This window comes from Gorilla gorilla, chromosome 4, assembly GCF_029281585.2.
Source record: "Gorilla gorilla gorilla isolate KB3781 chromosome 4, NHGRI_mGorGor1-v2.1_pri, whole genome shotgun sequence".
Classification (NCBI taxonomy): domain Eukaryota; kingdom Metazoa; phylum Chordata; class Mammalia; order Primates; family Hominidae; genus Gorilla; species Gorilla gorilla.
In genome coordinates this window covers 11,737,172-11,759,779 of record NC_073228.2, presented here as the reverse complement: position 1 = coordinate 11,759,779, position 22,608 = coordinate 11,737,172, and the positions used below count along the sequence as shown (strand labels likewise).

The following is a 22,608-nucleotide window of genomic DNA, read 5'->3' as shown; positions in this document are numbered from 1 at the left end:
CTCATCTGTGGCTCATGTCCCCTTTTATCAGGTTACAAGAGGCTACTCCAGGACCTGGAGGCCAAAGTGGCGACCTCGGGGGACTCATTCTACATCCGGGTCAACCTGGCCATGGAGGGCAGGGCCAAAGGGGAGCTGCAGGTGCACTGCAACGAGGTCCTGCACGTCACCGACACCATGTTCCAGGGCTGCGGCTGCTGGCATGCCCACCGCGTGAACTCTTACACCATGAAGGATACTGCCGCGCACGGCACCATCCCCAACTACTCCAGGTGAGCAGCTGCCGCGAGCTCGGTGCGTCCTCAGAGAGGCCCACAGGGAAATGGCACCCAGCCTGCCTCGGCTTCCTCCTCCTGCCCAGCAATAGAGGGTGGGCGTGGTGAGACCCCCCTAAGGAGGGAAGCCTGCCAAGATCACTGCTGAAGATGTTGTTTCTTTGTGATGGATGCTTTATATATTGCAAATGAAATGTTCATTCTAGAACATTCTAGATCTGGGTTTCTTAGCTCTGGGTTTCTTAGCTCTGGTACCATGGACGTTTGGGGCTGGATCCCCGTCTGTGGTGGGGCCGTCCTGGGCACTGCAGGATGTAGAGCAGCATCCCTGGCCGCCCTACCCAGGATGCCGGGAGCACTCCCATGCCCCAGCTGTGACAACCAGAAATGTCTCTATAGGTTGCCAGGGGTCCCCTGGTTCTCCTAGGACTGTCTTGGTCTTAGCACTGAAAGCCCCACTTGCAGGGAAGCCCCTCGGTCCTAGGCAAGCAGGGACAGCTGGTCACCCTCCCTGGGGAGTGACATTGCCCCTTGCCTTGCTCCATTGAAAACCATTGCTCTAGGCCGAGCATGGTGGCTCACACCTGTAATCCCAGCACTCTGGGAGGCCGAGGCGGGTGGATCATCTGAGGTCAGGAGTTCGAGACCAGCCTGGGTAACCTGGTGAAACCTTGTCTCTATTAAAAATACAAAAAACTTAGCTGGGTGTGGTGGCAGGTGCCTGTAATCCCACCTACTCAGGAGGCTGAGGCAGGAAAATCACTTGAACCCGGGAGGCAGAGGTTGCAGTGAGCCGGGATTGAGCCATTGCACTCCAGCCTGGGCGACAGAGTGAGACTCTGTCTCAAAAAAAAAAAAAAAAAAAAGAAAAGAAAAGAAAACCATTGTTCTAGATTAGCCTATGGGAGGCTCCAAGTTTCAAGTGCACGGAAAGCACAGTGCTAGAAAGCAGGAGTGTTGAGCTCAGCACCCCCATCACTCATTGCAAACTCAGGTCCCCTGGGGATTGGAGCCAGCAGGTCCAGGGAGAGGCCTGGCACTCTGCATTTCTAACAGCTCTCTCGGTGACTCCAGGCTGCAGGCCAGGGACCCACCATGAATACTGAGGTCCTGGAGTGGGGCCCTGTACCCTGGCTGCTCAACAGCACCCCCTGGGTCCCGCCCCAGGACAAGTAAATCAGCATCTCCAGGGGTGGGCTGAGGCCCTGGAGTCTTTTGAAAGCTCTGGAGACTGGCATGGCCGCCAGGAGGGAGCACTCCAGCCTGCAGCAAAGGGGTGTGTGGAGCTCTAGGTGGAGGGCCTTCTCTCCCACCCAGCCATCTCCCCCACTCTCCCCTGCTCGGCTCTTCCCTGCCCTGCTCACCTGGCAGGAGGCAGCTGGGTCAGGGCCTCTGCTGGTCTCTGCAGGGCTCAGCAGCAGCTCATAGCCCTCATCCAGGACATGACTCAGCAGTGCACCGTGACCCGCAAGGTGAGGCTCCAGGGAGGGGCCTGGACCCCACTGGGGTGGGCTGGAAGAGGGGCTCGGTGCTGGCAGGGTGGCAGGAGGCACTGTGTGGAGAGTGGGCTGCTGATTGGAGGGTAACCCCACCTGTCTCTCCTCTGTGCCCCTTCAAACCAGGGCAGGGTCTGCAGCCCCTGCCCAGCCTGCAGGCTCTTGCACAAGTGCAGACACACCTCGGGCTGTTCTCAGAGCATCTGCGCCTCTGCATCACTCCCAGGTCGCCCTAGTGCCAATCATCTCCCCTGAATTCCCATTCCTGTTGATGGCTTCAACAGCTCCTCCTCATCCTTTCTCCGTCCCTCCTTTAGTCATCTTCTGGGGGACCACAGAAGCTGGTCCGCATCGTCAGTATGGACAAAGCCAAGGCCAGCCCTCTGCGTTTGTCCTTTGACAGGGGCCAGTTGGACCCCAGCAGGATGGAGGGTGAGGCCTGGTGAGCTGGCACAGGGGCCGCTGGCTCCAAGCGGGTGAGGGGCTTTGGGAGCTGCTGCTAGTTGGTCAGCTGGGGCAGGGGGATGCCACTCATTTAGGCCAGGATCTGGTCTTCAAGAATCATGGGGCTGGGTGTGGTGGCGCACACCTGTAATCCTAGATACTCGGGAGGCTGAGGCAGGAGAATCGCCTGAACCCGGGAGGCAGAGGTGGCAGTGAGCCGAGATGGCGCCATTGCACTCCAGCCTGGGCAATAAGAGCAAAACTCCGTCTCAGGAAAAAAAAAAATTTCAGGAGAGGAGTACAGGACAGAGGGAGGGCTGGGACCCTGTGCCCTGGAGGATGGCTGAGGAGAAGGGTGCCACTCTCCCAGATCCTTTGGAAGGAAGAAAACCCTGGCTTCCGCCATCCTCCCTTGGGCCTACAGGAAACAGGATTAAGTTGCAGGCTGCAAAGCAGTCCCTGGAGAGCCACAGAGCTGTGTAACCCCCGTGCAAAGGAGCCGCTCAGCCAGGGGCTGTGGAACTGGGAGCGAGTCCTGTGACCGCTGAGCCTGTGTCCCTGGAATTCTAGGTGCTGGGGCTGCTGCAGTGAGCAAAGCAGACCCAGTCCCTCCCGGGGCAGGGTGGGCTGGCTGGGGGCTGCCGCAGCCTCACCCACCCTCAGGATCCTCTCCTCCACAGGCTCCAGCACGTGCTTCTGGGCCGAGAGCTGCCTCACCCTGGTGCCCTATACCCTGGTGCGGCCCCATCGACCCGCCCGGCCCCGGCCTGTGCTCTTCGTGCCCAGGGCGGTTGGGAAGATCCTGAGCGAGAAACTGTGCCTCCTCCGAGGGTTTAAGAAGTGCCTGGCAGGTATGCTGTTGCCTGGGAATCCCTCTACCCCTCCCACCTTCCCTTCCCTCCTCCTTCCCTTCCTCCCTCCTCCTTCCCTCCCCCACCACACACATTCCCACAGTCACCTGCTGTGTCCAGATAGTTCAGGATGGAGGTGCAGGGCACAGAGCAGGGCGTGCAGGGTCAGGTTTGTAAAGTGGACACCCTAAGAAGAGCTTCTCCCAGTGCTGGCGGGGTTCACGGGGACAGGGGTGTTTACCATGGGACTCCCCCAGACCCCCACACAGCTGGTCTATGATGGCCCCGTCCAATGTCACCTGCAGAGTACTTGAGCCAGGAGGAGTATGAGGCCTGGAGCCAGAGAGGGGACATCATCCAGGAGGGAGAGGTGTCCGGGGGCCGCTGCTGGGTGACCCGCCATGCTGTGGAGTCCCTCATGGAAAAGGTGAGGGCAAGGGCGGGGTGGGAAGGGTTTCGGGAATGCAGAGGAGGGGGATGAGATAAAGGTACAGGGACCGACCTGAGACCTGGGTGACCTTGTCGCCGACCTCTGGGTCCCAACAGCCCAGCAGGAGCCCAAAACTCATCTCAGCCAGTTAGGATCCACGTGACTGTGGGTGAGGTCTCCTAACTCCTTGAATCTCAGTTTCCTTAGCTTGGGGGATGTTTAATAGATATTTGTTCAAGAATGAATAAATCCGAGCTAACAACACTCCCCATGTTTGAAGGCGCAAACGCATGAAAAGCAGCTCCCCGTGAACCACAGCTTTGTGTCTGCACAGGCATGGGAAGCCGAGTCTGGCATCTGGGTGCCTCCTGTAGGGGTTGGCGGAGCTCCATGCCAAGTTCACCTCATCCCCAGAGCTCACAATTTCTAGATTTTCCCAGTGAAAAATCAAAGGGATGGAAACTCTTAATACTGCACAGCACACAGCCTCATTTAGAAAGTGGCAAACTCAGCTGGGCCTGGGGCTCACGCCTGTCATCCCAGCACTTTGGGAACCCGAGGTGGGAGGATCGCTTGAGCCCAGGAGTTCAAGACCAGCCTGAGCAACACAGTGAGACCCGTCTCTAAAAAAAATTTTTCAACTAAAAAAAATTAAAAAATAAAAAGAGAAGAAAGTAGCAGGGCACAGTGGCTCGCGCCTGTAATCCCCACACTTTGGGAGGCCTAGGTGGGAAGATTGCTTGAGCCCAGGAATTTGAGACCAGCCTGAGCAACACAGTGAGACACCCGTCTCTACAAAACATTTAAAAGCTAAAAAAATTAAAAGTGGGCCAGGTGTGGTGGCTCACGCCTCTAATCCCAGCACTTTGGGTGGCCAAGGCGGGCAGATCACCTGAGGTCAGGAGATCAAGACCATCCTGGCTAACACGGTGAAACCCTGTCTCTACTAAAAACAGAAAAAATTAGCCAGGCGTGGTGGTGGGTGCCTGTAGTCCCAGCTACTCGGGAGGCTGAGACAGGAGAATGGCATGAACCCGGGAGGCAGAGCTTGCAGTGAGCCGAGATCGCGCCACTGCACTCCAGCCTGGGCGACAGAGCGAGACTCCGTTTCAAAAAAATAAAAAATAAAAAATAAAAAAAAGAGAGAAGAAAGTGGCAAGCTCTCTTCCCTCATCTCCTCTACAAAATTCAGCTCTGCCCAGCTCCTGCCCTGCCCTCAGCCTGTCCGGAGGGCCCTTCTGACCTGGGCGTTGGCTCCCTTTGCTTCCTCTGAGGCCTGTGATCTTGACTCACTTCTCCTCTCCCTCCCACAAAGAACACCCATGCCCTCCTGGACGTCCAGCTGGACAGTGTCTGCACCCTGCACAGGATGGACATCTTCCCCATCGTCATCCACGTCTCTGTCAACGAGAAGATGGCAAAGAAGCTCAAGTAGGTGCACGCTGGGGGCTGGGCAGGGGCTTTGAAGCGGCTCCTGGGGGCTGGGCAGGGGCTTCGAAGCGGCTCCTGGGGTCCCCCAAAGCCCACGGCAGTTGCCTCTGGAGTGTGCTCTGCGGTCTGCAGGAAGCTGAGGCGCTGACAGGGCCGTTTCCACATAACTTCGGGACAAGGGACCTGCTGATTGCTCATGAGATTCCCCTGATTTTGGCCGGGCGTGGTGACTCACACCTGTAATCCCAGTACTTTGGGCGGCCAAGGTGGGCAGATTGCCTGAGGTCAGCAGTTCGAGACCAGCCTCGCCAACATGGAGAAACCCTGTCTCTATTAAAAATACAAAAACTAGCCAGGTGTGGTGGCAGGCGCCTGTAATCCCAGCTACTCGGGAGGCTGAGGCAGGAGAATCACTTGAACCGGGAGGTGGAGTTGCGGTGAGCCGAGATCACGCCACTGCACTCCAGCCTGGGTGACAGAGCGAGACTCTGTCTCAACAAAACAAAACAACAACAACGAAAACTGCTCTGATTTCACGCTTACCAAACAAACTTGATTTCAAATCTGGCCTCTCCAGAATCTTGATACCAGGATGACGGTGCCTTTTACAGTGGGCAAAAGTAGCCTAGTCACTGGAAAATGACATTTTATAATTGAAATTTAAAGTTGTAAATTAACAAATTGGCACTCCCTCCCCCAAGAGCAGCTCAGAGGACCATTGTAAGGCCAGAACCCCACCCGGCCTCAGCTCCACTGACCCTCCACTTACTGGTGCTTGGCTAGCACAATCTAATCCTTGTCGGCTAAGGACAAAAAAAAAAAAAAAAAGTAAAAAAATTACTTGGTTTCCTGGGGACAGACCAAGATGTCCTGCTACTGTGCCCTTTCTACTCCAGGAAGCAAGGCTGTGTTCTAGACAACCTGCCTCCCACCACTGGGGCCTGGGGCCTATTTTCTTTACAAGGTCCCCTCAAAGCGAGGCCACCTGTGTTTAGGGGTGTTTGGGTGCATGTCATCACTACCCTAGCCAGGGCTCCTGGGCCCTTGCTCTCCCCTGAGCCCGCCCCCCCAACTCTGGCCTGTGCAGGAAGGGCCTACAGCGGTTGGGCACCTCAGAGGAGCAGCTCCTGGAGGCTGCGAGGCAGGAGGAGGGAGACCTGGACCGGGCGCCCTGTCTATACACCAGCCTGGCTCCTGACAGCTGGAGCGACCTGGATGGCCTGCTCAGCTGTGTCCGCCAGGCCATCGCCGACGAGCAAAAGAAGGTGGTGTGGACAGAGCAGAGCCCCCAATGATGCACCGTGCCCCTTCCCGGGACTGTGGGGGCTTCTGTGTGCCTGTTAATGCAGTCCTGTTCCTCAGCCCAGGCCCTCTTGGCACAGCTGTGGGCTCCTTGGCACATGAGGCCGGCTCTCCCCACTGGTGGGGTCTAACCTTGAACCCTCACCACGTGCAGGTCACACACAGTGAAGCCACTTGTAACTGCACACTTTTCTGTGGAAACATCTTCACCCTTTACCAGGCTTGGCATGGTCTGAACTGGAAACCCTGAGAATGTTTCTGCAGTGGGACAGGAGGGATGTCTTCCCATGCCTTCCCTAGAACCGGAGGCCCCGGACCTCTCTGGAAAACCGCCTGTCTGCAGGCCCGATTCAAATCTATGGGGGCTGCACTTCCCTTTTACATTTTGATGTGTCAAAGGCTTTTGGAGTGACCAAAAGCACAGAGGCAGCGGGTGGGGAGCCTGGGTGGTCCCCAAGGTCGCTGCCACCCTTGCCCGGGGCAGAGGCACAAGCCCACATATGCTGTGACCCTGGCCACCTTTTCTCAGCTTCTGAGGCTGCGATGCCTCAGGAACTCCAGTTTACAAAGACCAGTGTGTTTACTTGTAAATAAAGCCTCTGGGTGGTGGAGACGGTACTTTCAGTGGGTCTGTGCCCTGTGGCCTCTGTGCCTGTTCGGTGGGGGTGTCCCAGAGAAGCCTGGCACCAGTACCCCCGTACAAGGCCCAGCGGACTCTGCCTTCCCCTGACCTGGCTTTGCACCCCAGCCCTTCTTGGGCCAAACATCTTTACTCCACCTTCAGGGCTCGGGGAGGACCCAGGTCCCCCAGCACCTGGCCTTGCCCCTGCCTCCTGGGGCTGTTGCAGACTGAATGTCATTTTGACAGCAGTGTCCAAGAATCAGGAAGCTGTTCTAGAATTCAGGTTGGTATCATCATAAATGAGTTCAGAAAAATAACTTCTGTATATTTTACTAAAATAAAAAGCTTTTACAATAGCTGGCCTGTGGCTTCCTCCAGCCCACCCCAGTATGGAGTGATAGGGAGGGAAGGGCAAGGGGAGCCCACCTACTCAAGGAAGCACCCTCTCCTTCGAGGGGTGTCCAGGCCGGGCTTCTGCTCCTGAGGTGGGTGGAGGCAGGGCAGGAGCGGCACATTCTCCCAGCAACGCCGACGTCATCCAAGAATTAACCCAAGCCAGAGGACGGGCATCGCCACCCAGCAATGCCAGTGTCACCAAAGAATTAACCCAAGCCAGAGGACGGGCATTGCCACCCAGCAATGCCAGTGTCACCGAAGAATTAACCCAAGCCAGAGGATGGGCATCGCCATGCCTTCATCTTCAGACACTCTCAAAAAAGATAAGCTTCTGCCCAGAAACACCACAGGTTCAAGCTCTTCACTCAGGGAGCCTGCGGCCAGTCAGCTGAAACCTGCCTGGGTAACAGGGACTTGACCATGGGGCAAAACAGAAGCAGAAACCTGCCCAAAGGTCGCTCAAAGGCTTCCTCTAGGCCAGACGCTGGTAAGAGCCAGGCGCCGTGCTCCCAGGTGAGTGTGGGTGGGACCTGCGTACTGCCCACGCGGCACCGAAGCCCCTGCCTGCTCTCTGTGAAGGGTTCAGAAGTATCTGTGGCTGCCAAAGCCTGAAGAGGGCCTCAGGCCTCCCATTTGCAGGTCCCCAAACCAAGCCAGAAAACAAGACTCCCTTGTCATGGGCTGGGGGCGCTGCCCTGTCCGCAGACCACGTATGTCTAGAATTCCCGTGCTGGGACATGGTTCAGACACAAGGACAACTGTGTGCCCTGCCATGACGGCAGTGCCCCTGGTGGTGAAGGGGCTGGGCACATGCTCTGGTCACATGCTCTGGTCCCCCTCCAGGCAATGGCAAGAGTGACCCCACAGGAAGGAAGAACCCTCCTTGGATGGGAGTGTGGACGGAAGGGCCGTTGCCACTACTCCCCAGGCTGGCCGGCCACACGGACACGTGTGGGATGTGTCTGGGACGTGCCTGGGATGTGTGCACAGGCCTCCTGGGATGGTCACAGCTCATTGTGGAGGGGCTGGCACTGGGGAGAGAGCTTCTCCTCGAGGACGCCGTCGGGGGCGCACACCCAGGGGTCATGGGTCTCCCACTGCCACTTGGCCAGCTGGTCCCGAAGCATCTCCAGAAGCTGAGCAAAGCGCGGGTCGGCGGCCAGGTTCTGGGTCTCGTGGGGGTCCTGGCTCCGGTCGTAGAGCTCCCAGCGCGCCCGGTAGTAGTAATGACGGAGGTCCTTGTACCAGCCCGTGGGCTGACCAGCTGTGGTGCGGTTCAGGAGGTCCTGGAAGGTGGGTGAGACGTAGAAGTCCTGGTCGATGGGAAAGGGCATCTTGAAGTTGAGGTTGTGCACGAGGCGGAAGTGCCGGTGCTGCACGGAGCGCATGGGGTAGGACATGGTGACCTCGTGGTGGCTCTGGCTGCCAAAGACGGTGGCCCAGAGGGGCTCGGCCTCCAGCGCCGGCAGGAGGGACCGGCCAGTGAGGTGGATGGTCTTTGAGCCAAAGATGGCGTAGCTGGGGTACGGGATCGAGAACCAATCCAAGATGGTGGGCGTGAGGTCTGGAAGGGACGCGGCATCTCAGAGCAGCAGAGCCCTCAGCACACAGGAGCTGCCCTCGGAAGGGCCGAACCTACGCCACTCTGGGCGGCTACCTTCTCCAATCCAATCAGCAGCGGGAGGTGCCTTGTCGAGCCGACACCTCTCACTGCCACATCATCTCTCTGGGCCTCAGTGCCTTGAATGGTATAACAAGAGGCCCTGATGCGGTGACATTTAGGATCCTTCTAAAATCCTATGGACTGGAAAAGAAGTCTCCTTTTCGGTAGCTCGTCTACTCCAGCCCTGTGGTGGGTGTGGCCACAGTGCTCCTGGCTCATAATTTGGGGCCAGAGAGAGATGTGGGCCCCAAGAGAGATGTGGGCCACGAGCTCGGAGGGAAAGGGAACCTGAGTTTCCTGCTGTCCCGGACCCACCCCACCTGGAGGCTCTGCCAGGCAGTGGGCAGGACACACGAGCCTCTGCCCTGTGCCGAAGGGGTCACCCCGAGCCCCTCACAAAGTCTTCCTGCACCCGTGTCTTTGTCTGCACATCCATAACATGGGACTAGATGTCCTAGGTCTTTTTAGGAATGAGCAGGGTCATGAGGTGCTTTGGGTCCCCCAGGAAGGCAGGATGGGGTGCACGGATGCTCAGAGAGGGGTCCCCAGGCCCACAATATCGGCATCACCTGGGAACTTGTCAGACATGCAAATTCTTGAGCCCGCCAAGATCTACTGAATCGGACACCCTGGGATTTGCAATTTGGAGATTAACAAGCATCCCAGGTGATTCTGAAGCTCATCGGAGGTAGGCGGGGAAAAGGCAATGGTTTTGAAAGCTACAGGATCCAAGCGAGAATCCTAGCTTAGTGCTTACCAGCTGTGCAATCCTGAGCAGCTTACTTCACCTCTCTGAGCCTCATTCTTTTCCTCTGTAGAGTGGGAGTGACAGTCCCTTCCTCACCCAGATGATATGAGAGCCACATTAGGTAATGGGTGTGGAGCAGCATCTGACAGGTCATGGCCCCGTCCCAGATCCACTCCCACCCCCTTCCTGACGGAGACAGACAAAGGCATACCTAGGAGGCTCACGTAGGCCTCGCTGACTTGACCCCAGCGTTTTGGGTGCTCCGGGGATGACACAAGTAAGGGTTCAGCAGTGCCCGGCCAGTACAGGTTGGTCCTGCCGCTGGGGAAGGGGATCCCGTTGTCGGACGTGAAGATCACCAGTGTGTCGTTCAGAACACCGGCGTCACGCAGCTCCTGGAGCACCAGTCCAACTCCTGTGGTCAGGGGCCGAGAAGCAGAGCTCAGCCGCAGACACGGAGGGAGGCAGTGGGTGTGTGTAGACCCACCTGCTGCTTCATCCGGCCGCTGGGCTCCAGCGCTTTCCGGATTCGAAAGCACCCTGTAGTTCTTCCCAATGGCCCTGGCTCTTGCCCAGCTCTTGCCCAGCTCCGCCCAGCTCCCATTCCCTGAGCAGGCCTCGAATGGGCCTCCAGGGACTCCAGCCATCCCTTGGCACTTCTGTGTCACCCCCAGGCAGCTGCTCCCTGGTGCCCGCCGGCTTTTGAGTTCTCCGGCATCTCGTGTCTGTCCCATGGAGCAAATAGGGCAGGGGCCAGAGGACGAGGCTTCCTCTATACCCGCTCCTTCCCAGCTGGGGCCAGAGGACGAGGCTTCCTCTATACCCGCTCCTTCCCAGCTCACTAAGAATTAATGGCACCAATAGGGAAATGGCAAAGGTCCCGACCTCCTGTCGTGGGTTAAATGGTGACCCCTGACCCCAAAAGACATGTGTGCTGGAATCTGTGAAGGGGGCCTTGTTTGGAAAGGGGAACTTCACGAATAAAGATCCTGGGACAAAATCATCCTGAAGTGCTCAGGTAGGCCCTAAACCCGACGGGGTCCTTATAAAAAGCGGAAACAGGCCGGGTGCGGTGCCTCACGCCTGTAATCCCAGCACTTTGGGAGGCTGAGGCGGGCGGATCACGAGGTCAGGAGTTCAAGACCAGCCTGGCCAATGTGGTGAAACCCCGTCTCTACTAAAAATATAAAAATTAGCTGGGCGTGGTGGCATGCGATTGCAGTCCTAGCTACTTTGGAGGCTGAGACAGAAAAATCGCTTGAACCCGGGAGGTGGTGGTTGTAGTGAACCGAGATTGCGCCACTGCACTCCCGCCTGGGTGACAGAGCAAGACTCAGTCTCAAAAAAAAAAAAAAAAAAGAAGAAGTGGAGACACAAAGAGGAGACACAGGAAAAAAGGCCACGTGAAGGCTTCAGCGGGGATGGGGGCGATGCTGCCGCCAGCCCAGGAATGCCCAGCACTGGCACAGCCCCCAGAAGCTGGAAGAGGAAAGGCAGGGTCTCCCCTAGGCCTTCAGGGGAGCATGGCCCTGCTGACACCTTGATTTCAAACTTCTGGCCTCCCGAACTGTGAGAGTACAAATTTTGGTTGCTGTAAGTCATCAACCACAAAAAACTCACAGACCTCAAGTTCTCCATCTGCATATGCTAAGGAACTCCAAACCCCCAAATCTGACCCAGGTCCTGTGACTGGAAATATCTGAAGTCTTCACGCAACCTCTGGGGCACCCGAAGGCCCCAGCCCAGGAGCAGGTCCACATCAGGGCAGCCCCGGGGGTGGGTCCTGATGCCACCCACAGGCCCCTCCTCTCAATGTGGGCTCTGCCAGCTGCAGCACAGGGCCTGCCACACTGGGACCCTCACCCACATTATGCTGTGACCTAAGAGGGCGCTGGCCCAGGATGGGGGACCCAGGCCGTGGCACCCCTTCCAGTGCCCGGTTCTGCAAGCCCACCTTGGTCCATGCGGCCGACGGTGGTGTACTGAGCGGCCAGGTCGGCTCGGGCTGCCGGGGTGTTGGGGACGAAGTAAGGCACCTGGGGCAGGTGGTGGGGAGCCAGGCTTAGAACAGACAGACTGGGGGAGCAGTGTCCAGCCTTCTCCCCGGGGCCTCCTGCAAATGGATTAGCCCAGAACAGCCTCACTCTGGACCACCCTGTCTCTCTACGGTTCTCTCTGTGGCCCCGAGGATGGGAACCTGAATCCGATTTGGTCAGAGCCTCTTTCTTCATCATCTAGGGCCAGGGCTGCAAGCTCAGAGGAGGCCAGGGTCCCCGACCCAGGGCTGACGGGCGTCCTGAAACACGGGAGGGGCCGTCCTACCAGCACGTCCAGTGGGTCGTAGGCCTGGGGGGTCCAGTCTGGGATACGACCCATGCCGCTCTCTCCGTTGCCAAACTTCTCACAGAAGGTTCCATACTGGGGCTGGGAGTGCCCACAGCGGTGGGGGTCGTGGAAGGCGACGTAGAGGAAGAAAGGCCTGCACGGGAGGAGGCTCATTGCCAAGGCTGCGGGGCCACTGCCACCTGGCAGAGGAAGCCCCTCGGCTCTGCCTCCTCCTCTGTATCTGGAAGTCAACCTGTGACCCTCACTGCCTCAGTTTCCCCACGTCCCTTCTCCCTCTGACCAGGCTAACTCGAGTACCTGGAACCTTCACCCCTGCCCCCATTCGAGCCACGTGGGGGCCCATGCATCCCGCCGGAAGACTCCGGGCTGTGCTCTGGGACCAGCCGCCAGGGGGAAGGGGCAGGGGCCCCGACTCATACCGGTCATCCTGAGTCTGCAGGAATTTCCGGACGAGCAGCTTAATTCTAGTGATGTTCCGCCCCACCTGGAGGACGGAGCCATTCTCCTCCGTGTACGCAAAGTCAAACGGGTACACGGTCTCCGGCCCCACATGCTTCTTCCCGATGATGCCTGGGCGGGAAGAGAGGCCTGGCCAGAGTCCCTTCAGCCTCCCAACCCTTTCTGCTCCCTTCTCTGCCCCTCTCGGCCCTAAGCGCACTGTGGGTTCTCGTGGACACACAGCCCAGCCAGGAGACCCAGGCCCAGATCCTTTGGACAAGAGCTAAGGGCAGGCCATGGGGGCTGAGGGTGCCTTGGTACAAGGTGCCGAACCTCCTGGGCTCTGGCCTGGCCTCTGTGCCTCACCCCACGCCCTGTCCTCAGCACGGGGTCCTCACCTGTGCGCACACCAGCTTGGCTGAGCAGCAGCGGCAGGCTCCGCACCTTGTCGAAGGAGTTGAAGTGGTGCACGTCCTGGTGCAGCCCGTACATCCCGTTCTGATGCTGCCAGCGAAGGTGCATGAGGTCCAGGGCCCCCGGACAGCCAGAGCCCGCCTGCCGCACCTGTTCTCCCACGGCCCTCCCATCCCCAGGGGCCTTCTCGGGGCCCTGATTTAGACTTCGAGTGGCCAGCACCCAGAGACACTGGCTGTACCTCCCACCCCCTGCCCGATAGGCCCATGGGTCCCTCTCGTGAAAGGAGGACTTCGCAAGAAAGAAGGGGACCTGCAGGGCGTGCACCGGCACGAGGGTGGCCTTGATGTTCTTTTTGCGTATCCGTACTTTTGAACTCTTCTGTTAGGATCACACGTTACAGAGTGAAAAAGACAGGGTCAGGCCTTGTTTTATTACCTAGTTATTTTATATTGTAAAAGATGTTGTACATTTTAAAAACTCAGACCGCCGGCCGGGCGTGGTGGCTCACACCTGTAATCCCGGCACTTTGGGAGGCCAAGGCGGGTGGATCATGAGGTCAGGAGATCGAGAACAGCCTGGCCAACACGGTGAAACCTTGTCTCTACTAAAAATACAAAAATTAGCTGGGCGTGGTGGCGGGCGCCTGTAGTCCCAGCTACTCAGGAGGCTGAGGTAGGAGAATGGCTTGAATCTGGGAGGTGGAGGTTGCAGTGAGCCGAGATCACACCACTGCACTCCAGCCTGGGCAACAGAGTGAGACTAAAAGAACAAGTGTCCTTAAACACCCATGTTCATAGCAGCTTTATTCACAACAGCCAAAGGGTAGCAGCAACCCAAGTGCCCACTGACGGGTGAATATGGAGAAGCAAAATGCGGGGCCCATCCATCCACTGGAATATGGCTCAGCCCTGAAGAGGAGGGAAGTTCTGACTCGTGCTACAGCATATGGTTAACCCTGAGGACATTGTGCTGAGTGAAGTAAGGACACAAAAGGGGGGCTGGGCTCGGTGGCTCACGCCTGTAATCCCAGCACTTTGGGAGGTCGAGGCGGGCAGATCACTTGAGGCCAGGAGTTCGAAACCAGCCTGACCAACATGATGAAACCCCATCTCTACTAAAAATACAAAAATTAGACAGGCGTGGTGGCACACACCTGTAATCCCAGCTACTCGGGAGGCTGAGGCAGGAGAATCGCTGGAACCTGGGAGGCAGAGGCTGCAGTGAGCCAAGATTGCACCACAGCACTCCAGCCTGGGTGACAGAGTGAGACTCCAACTCAAAAAAAAAACGGACTAGTCCTGTGTGATTCCACTCTTATGTGGCCCCTGGAGCAGTCAGATTCATAGAGACAGGGGATGGGGAGGGAGAATGTGGAGCCGGTGTTTCACGGGACAGAGCTTCTGTTTGGGAAGATGGAAAAGTTCTGGAGACGGATGGTGGTGATGGCTGCACAACACCGTGAATGCACTTAATGCCCCGGAACTGTGCGCTGAAAAATGGCTAAGATGGGAATGTTGATGTTTGTGCATTTTACCACAGTAAAATAGGAGCATGTGTGCCTTACCGGTGTCCGCTCCCTGCACCATGGCATTCCTGGGACACTGTGGCCATGGCGGTTCATGCTGAGTGAGCCCACCAGGCCTCACACTAAGTGTTTACATACAAAGCATTAGCCCCGCCAATCCCCATAACTAGAGTGGCATCTCATTATACCCACCATCTTACAGATGAGGAAACTGAGGCACAGGGAGGTAGGTTACTTGCTCAAGGCCACACACAGCAGTGCAGCCAGGGCTGGCGGGTGAGTCGGAGCCCCTAGTCTGCACTCATAGCCATAGGCTGTGCCTCCTCCTGGAGGTGGGAGGGAAAGTGGGCAACACCCCCCGGGATCCCAGGGATGGGAGACGTGGCAAAGGCCTGGGCCCCGGACGCAGCCTGTCTACTCCCTGCCCACCCCCTCCTCCCGCCCCTTGCACCTCACCTGGGGCAGGCCAGTGAGGAGGCTGGCGCGGCTGGGAGAGCAGCTGCTGACCGAGGTGAAGGCGTTGCGGAACAGGAGGCTGCGGCGGGCCAAGGCGTCCAGGTGCGGGGTGGCGACGGCGCTGTTGTTGTACGCGCCACTCTCAAAGCCTCCGTCATCAGCTGCGTGAGGTGGGAGACAGACAGCGCACGGTCGGCTGCGGTCACGAGAAACAGCACTGGGAGTGAGGGAGGCTGGGACTGTGATGCCAGGAGGCGAGACACCCAGGTGGGCATGGTACTGGCTCAGTGTGAACACTCAGCGTGAAATGCTATCGTGACAGAGTACTCCATTACCTAGGAGGCATGACACCCGAGTGGGTACATCAGGCAAGCATGGTACCAGAGGGCATGTTAGCAGGTCTCACACTTGGTGGGTATGTTAGCAGGCAGGCATGTATCCAGAAGACCCCATACCCACTGGGTATGTCAGCAAGAAGGCATGGTACCTAGTAGGCACAATACCTGGTGGGTATATCAGCAGGAAGGCAGGGTGCCCAGGCGGCCTGAGACCCAGTGGCTACGTCAGCAGGTGAGCATGGTATGGAGGCTGGACTGATACATGGTGGGTATGTCGGCAGGTGAGCATGGTATGGAGGCGGGACTGATAGATGGTGGGTATGTCAGCAGGTGAGCATGGTATGGAGGCTGGACTGATAGATGGTGGGTATGTCGGCAGGTGAGCATGGTATGGAGGCTGGACTGATAGATGGTGGGTATGTCAGCAGGTGAGCATGGTATAGAGGCCGGACTGATAGATGGTGGGTATGTCGGCAGTGAGCATGGTATGGAGGCTGGACTGATAGATGGTGGGTATAAGCAGATGGGCATGGTACCCAGGCAAGCCTGGTACCTGCACAGGCATGTTAGCAGGCAGGCATGGTACCCAAGTGGGCAAGATACTCATGCAGGCATGATGTCCCAACAAGCTTGATGATACCCCAGCAGGCATGCTACCTGGGTGGGCGTGTTAGCCGGCTAGGCATTTAGGCAGACAGCGGCTGAACGCATGGCCACAGAACTGCTGGGCAATTCTGGGCTCAGCGGAAACCGCATGGGGCAGAGGGCAGGAGAGCCTCGCCCAGGGCGCGTCTAAAGCTCTATGTGTGTGCGTCCCACCACTGCTTCTCACTGATGCCATCTCAAAGGCCTAGTGACCTTGCAGGTTGTCTATTTCAACCCTTTCATCCTACACAAAGCAGCTGAGGCCCAGAAAGGTGAGGTGCAGTGCCCAAGGCCACACACTGGGCAGCAGGAAACAGGGACAGGCCGCTGAACTCCTACAACCACACCAAGCTTCTTCCCCCTGCTCTGGAGTAGAGGACACTGGGGGCACCACAGGAGAGGCTGGTGGGAACCCCCAGACCAACACTTTCCCCAGCTCCCTCAGAGGCAATGTGGTCCATGGATGGACAGAGGAGGCTGGGCACCTTCCAGTTGGGCTTCCATCCTCCACCCCACAGTACCCACAGGTGTGAGCACATGGCAGCCAGGTAAACCTGGAGGGAGAGCGGGATGGGCTGTGCTCCGTACCCGCAGGCCAGGAAGAAAGCTGCCCTTCTCCAAACCCAGAGTGTCTCGGCACTTGGCTGTGGGCCTGCTATGGTCTGAACTGCGTTCTCCCAGAATTCATATGCTGAAGCCCTAATGCCAACATCACTGTATCTGGACACAGGGTCCTTAATTAAGGGTAAATGAATCATAAGGATGAGACCCTGATCTGACAGGACTGTGGACTTACAGGAAAAGAGAGAGGGCCGGGTGCAGTGTTTCATGCCCGTAAGCCCAGCACCCGGGAGGCCAAGGCAGGAAGATTGCTTGAGCCCAGGAGTTCGAGACCAGCCTGGGCAACACAGTGAGACCTTGTCTCTACAAAAAATACAAAAATTAGCCAGGCATGGTGATGTGCACTTGAGGTCCCAGCTACTTGGGAGGCTGAGGCAGGAGGATCACTTGAGCCTGGGAGGTTGAGGCTGCAGTGGGCTGTGATTGTGCTACTGCGCTCCAGCCTGGGTGACAGAGTGAGACCCCGTCTCACAAAAAAAAAAAAAAAAAAAAAAGAAAGGAAAAGGAAGTGAGACCACCCCTATCCGCTTGTCATGTGAGGAAACAGTGAGAGGGTGACCACCTGTAAGCTGAAAGTGGACCCTCACTGGAACCCAACCAAGCTGGCACCCTGACCTTGGATTTTCAGCCCACAGAACTGTGAGAAATACATTTCTGTTTAAGCCGATCCATGGCAGTCCGTGCTAAGAAAGGCCCTAGCCCAGGGGCCGCATAGCCTGGACTCTGAAAGCCTCCTGTAGGAATCCTGATCCACAGGTGAGGGTCCATGCAGATTCTCTGCTGTGTTTCTGGGAGGTGAGGAGTTGGCAGGAGAGCTGTTTATGTTACAGTGAGCCGAATCCCCGCCCAGAGACCACAAAATTAATCAGAAAGAGGGCAACTGGCAGGGTGCCAGACCTCAGAAGGGGAAAGAATCGCAGGCATTGGGTTTGGCCTTGTCACTTGTCATGAGCCAGAGCCTTGATTACCCAAACCGGAAGTCTTGTGAGCAGCACGGTGCTTGCTCTGGAGGAACCTGGGGTTTCTGAGAGGGACTGGGGTTGGGGGAGACCGTGGTGGGTGGGTGGTGGAGGGCTGTGCCCTTGGGATAAGGGAAAAGACAGCTGAGCCACAGGCTCTGGGGTCGGAAATGAGAGCCAGGAGGGCACCCTGTCTGCAGTCTCTGGGGACCTGAGCACCAGCCCCTCCTCTGGGATCCCCTCCCAAGAGGGATTTGAGATCCGTGGACCCCTGAGCCCTGGCTGGGCAGGGTCAGAGGAGGGTGGGACAGGCGGCAGGAGATAAGTGTAGGGGTGCTGGATGCTGGGGCTCACTCCTCCAGCCCTTGCTGCCCTCTCTGGGGAGACACCCATGAAGAGTCTGGGGGCGGCACAGAGAGGAGGACGAGAGAGAATGGCAGTGGGGGATACAAGGGCAGGGCACACTAGGGTCAGCATTGACCACGGGTGGGGAGGAGGCCAGTGGCCACTTCCCCGGGCCACCGCAGGTGGGCGTGGGGGGGCGGCGCCGGCACTCACCGAGGAGCAGCAGTGCGTTCCGGGGACGCGCCCGGCAGAGCCCCAGGACTAGCAGCAGCGCGCAGCAGGCGGGCACGGGGCAGCTCATGGCGGCGGCGGCTCGGACTCGGGATCGGGATCCGGCTCCGGCTCTGGTCTCCCGCTCGGCCCCGCCCCCTGCCCCGACCCCGGTCACGTGCGCGCCAGACCCCGCCCCGGCCTGTCCCCGGCGATTCCTGCGGACCCAGCTGCGGCGACGCCAGGAGACCCCAAGCTGCATCGCCGAGTGGGTGAGTCCGTGGCCCGCGAGGGCGGCGAGCGGGGACCAGGGGCAGGGGGTGCGGACAGTGGCCGGGGTCGCCGGGCAGCCGACGCGGGGGCCAGCGCGGAGTCCTAAAGTGCGGGGGCCTCCCGTGGGGACCACTCCCCCGCCGCGTCCCTACCCGGGACGGGTCCCCGCGGCCCTCGGCCTTGCTCGGGGCCAAGGGACCGCGGACGGTCAGGTGGCGCAGGGTCTCCTCCGGAGACCCCAGGATCCGGAGCCGGCGGCCTTGTGGGCGGGGCCGGGGGCCGGGGAGTGGATTTTGCCCGGAGCGGAGCGGCCGGGGGCGTGGGGGGCTGGGGGTGAGGGTGGCGGCTCTGCGCGCGGGCGCCGGGGCCCTGTAAGATGCTGCGCACCTGAATTAACCGGGCGCCTCTGGTGTCCTCCCAGAAGCAACTAGAACTCCAGGGCTGTGACAGCCACAGGTGGGGGCTGAGCGAGGCGTGGCCTCAGGAGCGGAGGACCCCCCCACTCCCCCACGAGCGCCGCAGTCCACCGTAGCGGGTGGAGCCCGCCTTGGTGCGCAGTTGGAAAACCTCGGAGCTCCGCTGGATCTCCTGGCTGCCACCCGCACCCCCCGCCAGCCTAGGGTGCGCCCGCGGGCCCTGCTTCTCTCTGTGCTGCTTCCCGTTAAATTCCCTGGGGAGACGGAAAAAAAGGCAAAGGAAGTCGGTTCTCCAGGGGCCAGAAGTGTTGAGCCTAATTAGTCTTCAGACTTCTCAATGAGAAATCGCTTATCAGTTTCTTATCTGGGAGAGTTGAGGATGGAGGGACAGAAGGCACCCAGGATTTGCACGGGGGGGATTCAGGGAGAGAGGGTGATGAGGGACGGGGTGGGCCCTCCAGTCTTGGCCCAGTCCCCGTCTTGCACACATTGTTGGCTTCCTCTTAGAGCCGTTCGCCCCCCTGGGGAGGGGAGACCCATAGTGACTTCTCCTGACACCCGCCGACCCTGACCAGTGTTGCCGGGTTCTTCAAAGGCCACGCTCTGACTGCTGGTCTGTGTCACCTGCACCCCCCAGCCCCACCGTAGAGATGCCTTCTTCGGTGACGGCGCTGGGTCAGGCCAGGTCCTCTGGCCCCGGGATGGCCCCAAGCGCCTGCTGCTGCTCCCCTGCGGCCGTGCAGAGGAGGCTGCCCATCCTGGCGTGGCTGCCCAGCTACTCCCTGCAGTGGCTGAAGATGGATTTCGTCGCCGGCCTCTCAGTTGGCCTCACTGCCATTCCCCAGGCGCTGGCCTATGCTGAAGTGGCTGGACTCCCGCCCCAGGTGAGGTGTCTGACCCTGCTGCCAGCCACATCTCAGAAACAGTGCAGAATACACAGTATCAATCCCAGACACCATCAGCGATTCCAGGTTTCCAGCCCCTGGGCCCCAAGGAACCTTTGATTTACAGTGTGTGACGCAGATTGTCTCTGGGCCGACCCAGGCTCCTATGCCTGTTTGGCACACACAGACACTGAGCTGGTTATGGAGGGGCCAGCGAGATGACTCATGGAGGCCTCAGGAGTTCAAGACCAGCCCGACCAAAATGGTGAAACCCCGTCTCCACTAAAAATAGAAAAATTAGGCTGGGTGCGGTGGCTCAAGCCTGTAATCCCAGCACTTTGGGAGGCCGAGGCAGGCGGATCACAAGGTCAGGAGATGGAGACCATCCTGGCTAACAGGGTGAAACCCCGTCTCTACTAAAAATACAAAAAATTAGCCAGGTGTGGTGGCGGGTGCCTGTAGTCCCAGCTACCTGGGAGGCTGAGGCAGGAGAATGGCGTGAACCCGGGAGGCGGAGCTTGCAGTGAGGCGGAGCTTGCAGTGAGGCGAGACTGTGCCACTGCCCTCCAGCCTGGGCGACAGAGCAATACTCCATCACAAAAAAAAAAAAAAAAAGAATGCTTCCTCAGACTTGGACACAGCACATGGGCCTGCACCGACCCCTCTGCCTGGCTGTCTGCACCCTGAGGCCCCAGTTGGGTGCTGCTAAAAAAGTGGCCTCCTGATCACTGCAGGTCCACCCACAGGGCAGGGCGGTGCACCTTTAACCTGGGCCTGGACACAGCTGACACCCACACATCCCGAGCTTGGACACGCACACTAGGAGCTGGTGGATGGGCCTCGGCCTCCTGAGTGCTCACCACCCTCTCTCCCCACAGTATGGCCTCTACTCTGCCTTCATGGGCTGCTTCGTGTATTTCTTCCTGGGCACCTCCCGGGATGTGACTCTGGGCCCCACCGCCATTATGTCCCTCCTGGTCTCCTTCTACACCTTCCATGAGCCCGCCTACGCTGTGCTGCTGGCCTTCCTGTCCGGCTGCATCCAGCTGGCCATGGGGGTCCTGCGTTTGGGTGAGGCTCTACCTTCTTGCCAAGGGGATGCCCTTGACCTCAGCATTTGCTTGTTTGCCTTTCAAGTCTATCCCCGTGTGCATGTGTGTGCGTGTTGTGGGGGTGTGGGTATGTATGTGTGTGTGTGTGTAGGTGGGTGGGTGGTGGAGGGGGTGGGGCACTTGGCTCTTAGTCTACTCTTTTCTGCTTAGAGGCCAGGACACTTGGAGAAGTGCCTGTGGCCTCAGACCCCAGTCTCCCTTTTCTGCTCTCCAAAAAACAGCCAAACAGGGTGTGTTACCCCCAGTCCTTAGCTGTGGTATCTGCTCCCCAATCCCACCCATGCCACCTTCCCCAGCTCACATCTCCCCTCATCCTCTGGGACTGGGTGGAGCTGGGACCAGCTCGATGTCCCCTCTTGGCCGGCCAGGGTTCCTGCTGGACTTCATTTCCTACCCCGTCATTAAAGGCTTCACCTCTGCTGCTGCCGTCACCATCGGCTTTGGACAGATCAAGGTAGGCACGGCGCCCACCCAGGGCACTGCTCTTTGGCCACTGCTCGTTGGCACAGGGATGGCAGGAGCAGGACTGAGGCCAGTCCTGATCCTTGTGGCCAGTGGACGTCTTGCTGTTTCAGATTGTCTTCCATGGGTCAAGAAGCATGCGGTGCTCTCATGGGTCCCCTGTTAATAAAATGACCCTCCTGGGAGGGATGTCACGTTATGGTTGGATTTCACAGCGGGTAACTTGGGGGCCGGTAATTCCATCCCCCTGCTCTTGCCCGAGTTTCCGTGCCAGTGTGCTTGGCTGGCTCTGTGACGTGGCTCTGTTCTCCCTGCACTGGGCACACCCAGCAGGCCCCACCAGTCATGAGCATGCTGCTAGAATTTCTATAGGCAAATTATTTCCCCATGCCAATTTAGCTAGATGGTTTTGTTTTGTGCTTTTTTTTCTGGTTTCTGTTTAATATTTTTTAAATGCCATGCCTTTTATATTTCCTTTTAAAACATTTATAATAAGTACTAAAATCAGTCATCAGCTGAGGGTGTAATTTATTCTGTTTTTGCTGGGTTGTAAGTTCCTCGAGGGTAGGAACTGTCCTTCTCCCAGCCACGGCCGCCCAGCATTGAGCTGGTGCAGTAGGGGGGTGCTCAGTGGGGTGTGTGTGGAGTGAAGTGAGCCCAATTCCACAGATGGGACCATGCGGCCCTCATGGCAGACTAGGGTCACATGCTGCCTCCTGACCCTGTGTCACTGCAGGTCATCTTCCCCAAGCCAGGCCCTGTTCCAGGCTGGCCTGAGACAGTCTTCCCTGATGGAGGTACCATGAGAAGACCAAGGACAGGAGAGTGTGTGTGTGAGAGTGTGTGTGTGTGAGTGTGTGAATGAGTGTGAGAGTGAGTGTGTGAGAGTGTGAGTGTGAGAGTGTGTGAGTGTGAGTGAGTGTGAGAATAAAGTAGACACTTTTTGCACTCTTGCTACGTGCGAGGCACTGGGCAGGACACTCTCCATGTGTAATTCTCAACACACCCCGGGAGGTAGATTTATCATTATTTCCATTTGAGAGAGGAGGGACCAACTTAGGTGTGGGTGAGCGTGATTTGTACGTTATCTACACACATCTCTCAGGGTTAGCTTGGCAAATACTGTTTCAGGGCATGGTTGGTTCTTTAATCTGGAAACATCATTTTTGGTATCAAGAATGTTCTTTTATAGGATCCCAGTGAGAGTGGAGAGTGCCTTGTTCATGCCTTCATACTTGGCAACCCTAGCCCCGCCCAGGGACTCTGCAGCCATCTAGGGGGAGGGGCGTCCTCCTGACAGGCCCAGGACAGAAGACCCTACCCCAACAGTCCCAGAGTCCGCCCCCCAGGATGTCCTAACCCCACCCACCCTGTGCGCAGCAGTTTTAGGGCAGGGTCCTTGAGCCTGTGGCCCTGGGATCCAGGGCCTCAACTTTCCCCTCTGACTCCTGTTGGGTCTCAGGCGATGTAAAGAACTAAAGTGCAAGCTGTGCCTGCACTGTG

At 58.1% G+C, this 22,608-nt stretch overlaps 3 protein-coding genes across 14 annotated transcripts in view; 2 read left to right on the top strand and 1 right to left on the bottom strand.

The window, feature by feature from the left end:
- The window catches only part of CARD14 (caspase recruitment domain family member 14), a 30,501-nt gene extending 23,294 nt beyond the window's left edge, over positions 1-7,207 (top strand). For 5 of the 6 annotated variants that reach the window (XM_019027465.4, XM_055389298.2, XM_055389300.2 and 2 more), the window contains 7 exons: positions 32-272; positions 1,684-1,747; positions 2,089-2,203; positions 2,896-3,066; positions 3,372-3,493; positions 4,812-4,927; positions 6,015-7,207. In XM_019027465.4, coding sequence (XP_018883010.4) covers positions 32-272; positions 1,684-1,747; positions 2,089-2,203; positions 2,896-3,066; positions 3,372-3,493; positions 4,812-4,927; positions 6,015-6,222 — 1,037 coding nt within the window. In that variant the 3' untranslated portion in view covers positions 6,223-7,207. Of the gene's footprint in view, positions 1-31; positions 273-1,683; positions 1,748-2,088; positions 2,214-2,895; positions 3,067-3,371; positions 3,494-4,811; positions 4,928-6,014 lie in introns of those variants that run through there. The other variant, XM_055389302.2, reaches the window with a different exon arrangement.
- On the bottom strand, positions 7,166-18,123 carry SGSH (N-sulfoglucosamine sulfohydrolase). 4 transcript variants are annotated; one of them, XM_004040857.5, is made up of 8 exons: positions 17,962-18,123; positions 14,841-15,001; positions 12,841-12,946; positions 12,424-12,574; positions 11,981-12,137; positions 11,613-11,694; positions 9,870-10,073; positions 7,166-8,811 (listed from the first exon to the last, which is right to left on the bottom strand). In XM_004040857.5, exons 1-8 carry the CDS (start codon positions 18,047-18,049, stop codon positions 8,252-8,254), a joined length of 1,509 nt encoding a protein of 502 aa, XP_004040905.3. In that variant the 5' UTR covers positions 18,050-18,123; the 3' UTR covers positions 7,166-8,251. The 4 variants fall into 4 exon arrangements, with proteins under 4 accessions (XP_004040905.3, XP_030867616.1, XP_055245285.2 ...); XM_031011756.3 differs by having other exon boundaries at positions 7,166-8,987; positions 17,962-18,115; XM_055389310.2 differs by having other exon boundaries at positions 14,841-15,036; positions 17,962-18,103.
- The window catches only part of SLC26A11 (solute carrier family 26 member 11), a 33,744-nt gene continuing 29,141 nt past the window's right edge, over positions 18,006-22,608 (top strand). For 2 of the 4 annotated variants that reach the window (XM_063706025.1, XM_055389304.2), the window contains exons 1-4: positions 18,144-18,230; positions 19,285-19,531; positions 20,410-20,602; positions 21,012-21,097. In XM_063706025.1, the coding sequence (XP_063562095.1) occupies positions 19,298-19,531; positions 20,410-20,602; positions 21,012-21,097 (513 nt within the window). In that variant the 5' untranslated portion in view covers positions 18,144-18,230; positions 19,285-19,297. Of the gene's footprint in view, positions 18,231-18,652; positions 18,853-19,284; positions 19,532-20,409; positions 20,603-21,011; positions 21,098-22,608 lie in introns of all 4 variants that reach the window. The other 2 variants (XM_055389305.2, XM_019027463.4) reach the window with 2 other exon arrangements.

Coding starts and splice junctions, on each gene's coding strand:
- SGSH (XM_004040857.5), bottom strand. CDS start 18,049: ATGAGCTGCCCCGTGCCCGCCTGCTGCGCGCTGCTGCTAGTCCTGGGG. Junction 15,002..17,961: donor GAACGCACTGCTGCTCCTCG/GTGAGTGCCGGC, acceptor CACCTCACGCAG/CTGATGACGGAGGCTTTGAG. Junction 12,138..12,423: donor CTGCAGACTCAGGATGACCG/GTATGAGTCGGG, acceptor CCTCCCGTGCAG/GCCTTTCTTCCTCTACGTCG.